The 10,485-nt window shown below is 37.1% G+C and overlaps 1 protein-coding gene across 1 annotated transcript; it reads left to right on the forward strand.

The window, feature by feature from the left end:
• Positions 1-6,328: 6,328 nt before the first annotated feature.
• LOC142344548 (uncharacterized) lies at positions 6,329-8,359 on the forward strand. Its single transcript, XM_075396313.1, has 4 exons — positions 6,329-7,157; positions 7,214-7,735; positions 7,801-8,059; positions 8,104-8,359. Exons 1-4 carry the CDS (start codon positions 6,329-6,331, stop codon positions 8,357-8,359), a joined length of 1,866 nt encoding a protein of 621 aa, XP_075252428.1.
• Positions 8,360-10,485: the final 2,126 nt, after the last annotated feature.

Here is a 10,485-nt window from a genome sequence, read left to right on the forward strand (position 1 = left end):
CGACCCTACAAAATAACAAATATATAAAGAAGCCAAAACTTCAAACATTTTTACGAGATTACACTATTAGAGGCACTATAATCATTAGATCATGCCTGCAAGAACCGTAAATTGTCAGTTTTGTTTCAGTTTAACCTGAATGAGATTTCTTTATATAAGGACTACGAGATGATGAGAACAAAGAGAAAGCCACAAAATTTACAGTTTAGCAATCTCGAAAACTTTTTTGTGAAATCAACAGTCGAAGCCATATGTCACAACGTATAACCAAGCGCAATGTCAAACGTATGAATCAACAAAATTTAATGCGGTTTTTAATTAGTGAGATTGAGTTACATAGTTACGAAAATGAAAGCAAAAAGTATACAGTTCAAAAAAATGTTTTTCTTAATTCAATTTTAATGTCATTAAAACAAACAGCTATAAACTGAAATCTTTAAATAGTTCGAGTTATACTTCCTGAAGAAGCAATTGAGACCTATCGTTATCAGGTATATGACGTACAACAGCAAAAAGACAAACATAGGCAAAAAAGTCCATTGAAATTTTGCGAGATAACTGTGTCTCAGCCCAAAAAGCATAAACTATATAACTAAAAGAATTACCATATCCATATACGCTTTGTTCCCAACGATGTGGGTTTTCTATAATTTTACTCATTTGGAATTGCCAATATTAAAATAATTTGACAAGGCAACAAATTGAACTCAAAAATTTGCATTTATGCTCAAAAATGAAAAAAAAAACTTGAAAACGCTTTGTATAAAAGAAGAGACCAATAATTGACCATGACAACATTACAAACACTAATTTATGAACAACAAGAAATCAGTTTCTGCTTTTTTTATTGAGGCTGCAACCGGAGATAAGAGAATTAAGATAAAAAATATGGGAAAGTTCAAAAATTAACCGATATTTTCTTAAAACAATTGTATTCAAAGTTAAAACAGTCATTAGATAACAACTGAATGAATTGTCTAGATTCATTTATAACTCCTAAAAAATAACTGGATTTTTGAATGGGGACAATAAGCTGTTAGACTATAAAAAAATAACAAATGAAAGCAAAACTCAAGAAAAAAATAAAAATTTAATTACGAAAACATTTGGTCAGAACCACTAAAACCATGAGCTTATTCTGAAACTGTAATATAATCTCGTTGCTCCTTGTTTTTTAAAATAGTATCTGTCATTCACTATGAATCAACAAAAAGTATACGTCCTGGGGAAGCAATTGAGACCTATCATTATCAGGTATATGGCGTACAACAATAAAAAAAGACAAATATAGTCAAAAACAAATAAAAATCCATTGAAACTTTGCGAGATAACTGTGTCTCAGCCCAAAAAGCAGAAACTATTTAACTATAACGATTACCATATCCATATACGCTTTGATCCCAGCGATATGGGTTTTCTATAATTTTCATCAGTTGGACTTGCCAATCTTAAGATAATTTGACAAGGCAACGAAATGAACTCATAATTTTTGCATTTATGCTCAAAAATGAAAAAAAAAAACATGAAAACGCGTTGTATAAAAAAGAGACCAATAATTGAACATTAAACCACTACGAACATTAATATATGACCGACAAGAAATCGGTTTATGCTTTTTTATTGAGTCTGCAACCGAAGATAAGAGAATTAAGATAAAAAATATTGGCAAAGTTCAAAAATTAACCGATATTTTCTTAAAACAATTATATTCAATGTTAAAACGGACATTAGATAATAACTTAATGGTTTGTCTAGATTAATTTTTAACTCTTAAAAAACAACTGGATCTTTGAATGGGGACAATAAGCTGTTGGACTACAAAAATATAACAAATGAAAGCAAAATTCGAAAAAAAACAAAATTTTATTTACGAAAACAATTGGTCACTAAAAACCACTAAAACCATGTGCTTATTCTGAAACCGTAATGTAATTTCGTTGTTCCTTGTATTTTAATATAGTATCTGTCTTTCATTAAGCCTTGATCTGAATTTCTTGTAAGTAAAAAAAAGTTCACATAAAGACCTCTTCATAGCCAAAATATTTTGAAAAAAAGTCGCGCCCCAGTAAAATCTAGAAAAACTCTTTTTGTTAGGATCCATGACGCGATAAAAATCAGTCCAGATGTTACTACGCAATCTAAGAAAATACTCATTTGTTCAAATGGTTGCGAAACAGATCATTATTTCATAAAAATTTTTCAGGTTGTCAAAAATAAAATTGCATTTTGTGTAATTATCGAGTTTTAATTTGCAAAAAAATGGCGAAATAATATTTCCAGAAGACTCTCAAAGCCAGCGGGTATTGAACTAGCTCGCTTTTTAGCTTAAAAAGAATACGGCAGCAGTTTTAAGGTATCTACTCCCAGCAAATTTAAAATTATTGGGCTAAGCAAATTTGTTCACGAAAAAAAAGTCGAATTTTGACAAATTTAGCAAAGATTTCAGTCAAAAAATTCGGATCGAAGAAATCAGCAACTCTTCTCTATCTTAATTGATAAAATCAATAACACTACAGTAAAAAATTTGAACAAAATTCAGCATAATTGACGAAAATTAGGTCAAAATTACCGAAAATTTGAATAAAAACAGTTGAATTACGTCACATATTCACAAAACTTTAAACCTCGATAACTCCCTATAAAAAGCAAAAATAGTAAAAAAATTATTTTTAATTCCTTATTCTGCGCTGGACGGGGTTTTTAATGATACCACCCACAACTCTCTTCGATGATTATATCGATCGGCCAAATTTGACTGAACAAAAAAAACCCATTTGAGTATATAGTTCCTCCCCTACTAAAGTGGGTCGGAACAAAAAGTACAAAAACATCATGTATTCAAGCTGCTTGGAAACCGCATCATTGAAATTCAAATAAAAGGCTTAGAAACAGTGTAGAACACCTCAAAAATGCAATAAACTTTGTGTTTTTTTAAAGTTTTTCACAACTTATATTGCATTTTTTACATAATTTCTGTCCAAAATGATTACCATTGTTAAAAAATTCTGACGAAAACCCCCGAAACATCGAGATAAGGGTCTTTCAAGATTAAAAGAACCCTTTCACTTTCCGAATACGCTTGAAAAAGACAGATTGTGATCTCAAAAAAGCAGAATTCATTGGAATTACTTTTTGATAGTTCTATATCAAGTCCCGCTGTCCGCTGACGCATGCTGGATTAAAATTTTTCATTTTTGAATTTTTGCATTGTTTATTTTTTTATTGGTTATTTTTACTTTGCGTATTTTTGCATTGGGTTTTTTTGCATGGGATATTTTAACATTAGGTATTTTGGCATTGGGTGTTTTGGCATTGTGTATTTTGTCCTGACACCGTTTTACCTCTAACCTTGTCTTCGTATTTGGCAGGCGGAACTTTCACTGCCACCCACACATTATAAGACTGGCCAGCAATGATATCCTGCTGTTCAGTGTCCTTTGTTAAATTCACAGTAAAATTCCACTGTTCAGCACAGACCTCACTTTCAGGTGGACAACTTAGTTTGGACAGCTCATACTCTGATTTCGTCAAATTGGCGACCGCGTCGTAGCCTTTGTCAGCTTGTACTGAAAGTACAAGAAATTGTTTACAAGTAGAAAATTATTTACAAACAAAGAATTATCTAGCCGGCATATTAAAACCTAAGCGAACAGATGATACTCATCTTTTAAAAAATATGTTAAGAGCTTTTCGCGAATTTTTCACGTTCACGAAATTTTCCACTGCTATGTCCAACTCGAGTTCCATCTTTCCAAGTGGATTATTGTAGTGTCAGCTCTTCCAATCCTATACCCAATTTTTAACGGTGGTAAAGAGCAAAAACTGAGACCCTAAACTTATCGACGTCGTAAGACACTTTACCAGACTTTATCAGATCAAGATTTTGAAAAAGATAACAAAACTGATTTCTGTAAAATGATAACTTGTTGAGCTGAAAATTTGCCTCTTCAATAGTTGTAATAGCATCTTTCACAAAAGCTACCGCTTGGAGAATTCAAATGTCCCATAGATAGAGAATGAAAAAATCTTTTCAATCCCAAATTAGTTTTGACAACTATTGCTTCCAATATTAAAAAGTCTAGGAGGCTGTTTATGATGAATTACATTGAGAGATCAAAGTCATTAAAAAGATGGAATTCCACCAAGCATAATATTGGAACAATGTCAGCATTACTAGTCAGCGCCTGCTAAACAAAATGAATCATTTCGTACAGTTTACCTCATTAACTCCATGAAACATATCATAATACATGTAAGTGACCTTAATGTGTGGGATGGTGTCAAGGCAATTTAACCAATTCCATTTCACCAAATGCCATTATACGCAATGCCAATATACCCAATTCCGATTATATGTTTACGTAAGGGACATGGTTCTGCCTCAGAGGCCCGTAGGGCTTGATAAGAAACTACTACAACCGAGCATGGGATTAAATTATTCGAAAGAGATTATCAAAGTACACTGGGCATAATGGCTGTAGGAATGGAAAGTTAAACTTAAGGGTTTTTCGGAAAATAATCAATTAATACTGACCTTGAATTATTCCAAACACAAAAGCGAAGTCTAAATTTGAAACTGTACAAAGATAATAATGGTGAAGAAATTTAAACTGATGAGAACGGTTCATTAAGTAAAAATGGACTCTGATAAAGATTATATCATAGATTGAACATCAAAATTCTCACCCACGTAATAATGGATTAGAAACCCAATTTAGGGGCCTAGGTTATCAAAGTCATGAATGGCCTTCTGAAAACTTTTCCCAAAAAAGTATTTTTCACAAAAAGATTCGGAACATTCTGTAAAAATAGGACTAAACTATCATAACCAAACATAGATAAGCAGTATAAATACGGCTCAACTTTAGCCAATTTTTGTAACCAAAAGCAGTCTGAAAATAATTTTACTGTCGTGATAATCGAAATTGCGGAGTAAATTTTATTAGACGTGTGAGTTAACAGATCTCTGTCGTGGTACTGAAAATTGTAATAATTGTTTGAACCCAGTATACTATGGTAACTATACTTTTCGTTAAATCAACTTAGCAAATTTTCCACTACTTTCTCTTTTTAGACCTTTTCAATAAATTAGTAGAGCTTAAACTGGTATCTCTTAGGTATTTGCTAAACGCTTCAATACTTGGCACTTATAGGCAATTGTAACTAGTTGTTCTGAATGAACCATAGCCTTGTAATAATTAATATTGGGAAAAAATTAATAGTTTCTTTCGGTTTCCTTTTAATCAACAGTGTAATTGTACAACTTTAGTAACTTCACAATACATTTCTAAGGATCTGAAATCATACTCAATCTAGCTTCAATTTTTTAGATTTAAATTAGTTTGGTGACTAGTAAAGTAGTGAGCAACCAATCAATAATAAGGTTAAGTTCACTTCTAGGACACCGCATAGTGAAGCCACTCTGAGGGTAGGCCTGCCTGCTCGTAGAAGACTTGGGAAGTTAAGTTAACCCATGTAGTATGGAATGGTGAACTGAGTAGACAATTAAAACGTTCTGCAGTAACCTGAAGTACATGGTTAATACCCGTCTGGTTGGGTTGTGGAGTGAACACCGACGAGCTCTTCACGTCATCTACTATTTGTTTTCAATATACTGGATGATCGATTAATTAGAAAGAAAATTGAGGATCTGGTATAATTCTGAATCTTAGAGTCACCAATTTATTTCATTTGGTAAAACACTTCTTAGAAGCTAAAAAATCAATCAACATAGAGAGGCATTACAAACATATTCTAATATCATCATTATTATTGGCAATTGACTACAGCTCTATAGCGCCTGAAAATACTTTCTTTAGGAGTTGAACGGAGGGCCTGGTATAACCCTTTAGTCTAGTTAAGAGTAGTAGGTTTGTGAATTTTCTATCCAGTCCAGTAGTTTTCTCTAAAGATAGATTCTAGGAACAATCGTGGAATTGTGAATGGGGTAAAAACTCCACCCTAAATATTCAGATTCTATATTGGCGACCACAGATGGATTCTTCTGATTAGAAGGCGGTTTTGCTTTTTACAAAAAAAAAGAAAAAAACGCAAAATTAGAATTTGAGAGAACCGGTGAATTAGATCTTTGGAATACGTTCCAAAGGTAAAACTCATCTATATATTTTTTTCCGTGTCATTTGGTTTTACATCGAAAATTACTTCAATTACCAAAAATGAACAACGCACCAAAAAATAGCAACAGCAACAACAGAACCAGGCGAACAATCAGCAACAAATAGTCGTAGCACCAGCCCTTCTCACCCCCCTCCAATATCCTAGCCGCGACTACGATAGCTTCGAAAGATGGGTTCGACACTTCGAATCAATGTCAACTGCCAATATTTGGGATGACCAGAGACAACGCGATGTCCTACCCACGTGTTTGATCACTTATGCGTTAGATGAGTATTACAATCTCCCCAATCATTATTTTCAACAAGTGCAAGGACACCCAGCCCCGACCATCGCGAGAGTTCTGAACGCTCTTAACAACAGAATTGGCGACTTTCCGAACGCAAGGAAAGCCCGCACCGAATTCAAAAATCTTCAGCAATTGGAATCAGAGTCAATCCAAGAGTTCTCAAGGCGAGTTCGTAAGTTAGGAGAGGCAACCAATGCTCATCTTGATGTTGCGGGACCACAGGAAGCTAACAAAGGTGCCTTTATGGACGGACTGTTGGACAGCGATATCAGATATACACTCCTGAAGGAAGAACCGGGAAGCTTCAATGCAGCTACACAACGGGCCAATGCTCTAGACGCCATCAGTAAAGCGGAACCCAGTCGACTGCGAGGACGAAGAAACGGACATGTGAGATGGACAAAGGGTGAACAAGATCATGATGAGTCAGTAACAGCTGACTCTAGAGCACTTAACACCAGTCTGTCATTGGGTTTCAATCAAATGATCGAGTTTCAGACCAAAAGCTTAAATAAGATGCTAGAGCAGCAAGAGCGACAAACACAGATCATGGAGAAGATTCTCGAGACCCAAACAAGATTTCTATCCGAATCAAGTCAAACCAGTTTTAAGAGTAGAAGTCTGGGAAGACCGGTAGGCTTTCGACCCAGAATGTCTGCGATGCAGTGCTATAATTGCCGCGAGTTTGGGCACTTGCCAAATCAGTGTCCACAGAAAGGAACAAAACAACTGGGTATATCCGCAAACTTGGACACCGATAGACAAACAATCGTAAAAAGCATTTGACAGAGAGCGAACTCAGAGCAAGTGAGCAGTATCAAAAAGTTCAAGCCGAAGCAGTCTTTGGACCTACAGTCTACGTGATGGTTGATCTTGACGGACGAAAACACAAAGCGTTAGTGGATACTGGGAGCAATGTGAACATTCTATCAGAAAAAATTTACTCACAGTACGAACAGCGTTCCAAACTCAGACCATTCCGAGAACAACTTCTTTCGGCCACCAATGATCCTTTCGAATTACTTGGCGTTTTCACTGGCGAAATAAAGTTCGACACCGGGGTTAAAGTGAAAGCCAATCTCTTGGTGGCCCCGAACACAGACGTGCCTTTGATACTTGGAACCCAGGTAATGGAGCAGAATAAAGTATCAATCGACTTCCATTCTAAGCAGCTGATGATGGAGAAAGAAAGCAAAGTTGTAAACTTGCAATTTGCCTATAGACCTGAAGTTCCAGGCACGTACATCTTTGTGAGACGGAAGCAAAATCCGGTCTTGATCAAATCGAAACAACGGAAGAAACACAGCACGAGTTAACTGCGGAAACAAACCTAATCCTATCATGCGATGAAGATTTAGAACAGATTTATTCTTTAGCAATTCCAGACAGCAACCAACAAACAGACGACAGAAGAACACTGCTACGAGAGTTCAGAGATATGTTTACAATGAACGACAAGGAACTTGGACAGACACACTTGGTTCAGCATGAAATTGACACAGGTGATACGCTGCCCCTCAAGATTTCACCCCATAGACTTGCACCTGGAAAGATTACTCTGGTTAAGAAGGAGATTGAGGACATGCTGGCACTATCCGACAATCAAACAGCCCGTACAGTGCACCAATCGTTCTCGTTACCAAAAAGGATGGGAGCAATCAAATGTGCACATACTTCAGACGACTAAACGAAGTGACAAAGAAAGACATATTTAACATTCCGCGAATTGACCAGACACTGGATCATCTTCACGGAGCAACGATTTTCTCAAGCCTCGACCTAGCCTCTGGATATTGGCAAGTCCCATTAGCTGAGATTGCTATACCAAAAACTGCGTTCGTCACTCCCGATGGTGGACAACACGAGTACCTCAGACTTCACTTTGGACTTTGCAAGGAGACTTTGCAAGGCCGGGAAACTTCCAGCGACTTATGACAAGTATCTTTAATGAATATCTCTTCTCGTTTGTCCTCATCTTCTTGGACGACGTTCTGGTGTTATTTAGAAATGTGGAGGAACACGAAAAACACATGCGTCTCGTTTTTTACGCTCTTCGCCAGGCCAATCTTAAACTCAAACCCAAGAAATGTCGCCTCTTTCAAGAATTGGTAACCTATCTAGGATACAAACTGAGCCCAGAGGTAATTGCACAAGATGAAAACAAACTCGTTGCAGTACGGGACTGGAAATGACCAGAAAACGTTAACGAAGTGATGTCTTTTATTGGATTTTGCAGTTACTACAGACGTTTCATCAAAGACCTTGCTGGGACAGCGAAAACTCTTCACCAGATAACAAAAAAGAACAGCCGTTTCACTTGGAACCCAGAATGCCATAATGCGTTCGAAAAACTGAAAGAGGCTTTGATTGATAGCTCAGTACTCAAGCATCCAGACTAAAACTCTCCTTTTATCCTGGAAACGGATGCAAGTAACAACAGTCTAGGGGCAGTGCTCTCAAATATTGTCGATGGAGTAGAATACCCAGTGGCTTTCGCGAGCAGAGTTTTGGCGCCAGCAGAATGTCGTTAATCAAAAACAAAAAGAGAAGCATTAGCAGTCATTCAGGCGATGGAATGGTTTAAGCCTTACATTTGGGGAACTCAATTTGTGCTAAGAACAGATCATGCATCGCTACAGTGGTTATTTAGACAAAACAAGGACGGGATGATATTCAGGATGCTTCAAAGACTGCAGGATTTCGAATTTCAAGTAGTACATAGACCAGGAGACAAGCACGGGAATGCAGATGGACTGTCAAGACAGTGCAGCATCATACCAGAGCTAACTGAAGCCAAGAGACTAGTTATGTTTGGAAGTTGCCTATCAGCTAACTCTTTGGAAGAAGCCTTCGTAAGAATAAACTCAGTTACAGCCCAGGACGCGAACGAACCAATGAGTATCCAATTTCAAGAAGAAGTAATTTCACTTAGGCTGGCTCAACAAAACGATCCCTGCTTACGTCTCATCTTGCAATGGGCAAACGCTGCGAAACATCCAGACCAAAATCCACTGAGAGACTTAAAAATCAAGAAGGCAAACGCAAGTGAAAGGAGAAGATGCAGTAGCGATGTGGGGCCTCTGGGACCAGAAGGAACTGACTGATGGCGTGCTGTACAGGAAGTGGCATGTAGAAGGAAGCAATACAACCCAAAAACAACTTGTAGTACCGCAGGGACTCAGAGAGACAGTTTTGAAACACCTTGACGATTCAAAACTCAGTGGAGGCCATTTTGCTTTTCAAAAGACCTTGGACAGGGCAAGACAGAGGTTTTGGTGGCCAAAAATGAGAAAAGACATTGAACGAAAGTGTGAGAACTGCCTGCACCCTGTGTCAAGCACCAAGTACCGCTGGAAAGAAAAGAATAGCCCCTCTCCAGACAATCAACGTTTGGATCCGATTCAGCAAAATGTTAGCAGATATCCTGGGACCTGTTACCCGAGCAAAGGCAAGCGGTGCAAAACACATAATCGTATTGACGGACTTTTTCACGAAATACGTGGTTTGCGTTCACTTAGAAAGAACTACGGCCGAAGATGTTGCTAGAGCAATTGTGGAGAACTGGGTTTTGACGTTTGGAGCACCTGATTGCCTTCACACCGATCAAGTAGCAAACTTCTGCAGCGAACTACTACTAGAAGTGTACAAAGTTTTTGGAATAGAGAAGATAAGAACATCGCCATATCACCCTTAGGGAAATGGTATGGTAGAACGTCACAACAGAGTTGTTGTTGATGTTATTTCCAAATACTGCGCAAACAATCCAAGTAGCTGCGATCAAATGATTCCCTATCTCAATTTCGTCTATAAAACAACCGTACACAAACCAACAGGACAGACTCCATTCTCACTTGTGTTTGGACAAGAATGCAAATACCCAATTGACCTGCTACTCACAAAAGCACCTGGTCACGAAATTGCCAACTACGAATTAATAAGATGGCTTAATGAACAATTGGGGAAGCACATATGAATGCCAGAGAGACACTTGGCTACAAACAATGAAGACAAAAAGATTTGTACCACGAAAACTTCTTTGAAGAGGAACTAAAGCCAGGAGA

Source organism: Convolutriloba macropyga, chromosome 1 (assembly GCF_964194025.1).
Source record: "Convolutriloba macropyga chromosome 1, txConMacr16.3, whole genome shotgun sequence".
Lineage (NCBI taxonomy): Eukaryota > Metazoa > Xenacoelomorpha > Acoela > Convolutidae > Convolutriloba > Convolutriloba macropyga.

Bases quoted from the DNA above. Each gene is read 5' to 3' on its own strand.
- LOC142344548 (XM_075396313.1), top strand. From the start codon at position 6,329: ATGTCAACTGCCAATATTTGGGATGACCAGAGACAACGCGATGTCCTA. The intron at 7,158-7,213 runs GTATATCCGCAA...AGCATTTGACAG, and splicing joins GAAAGGAACAAAACAACTGG to AGAGCGAACTCAGAGCAAGT. The intron at 8,060-8,103 runs GTTACCAAAAAG...CACATACTTCAG, and splicing joins ACAGTGCACCAATCGTTCTC to ACGACTAAACGAAGTGACAA.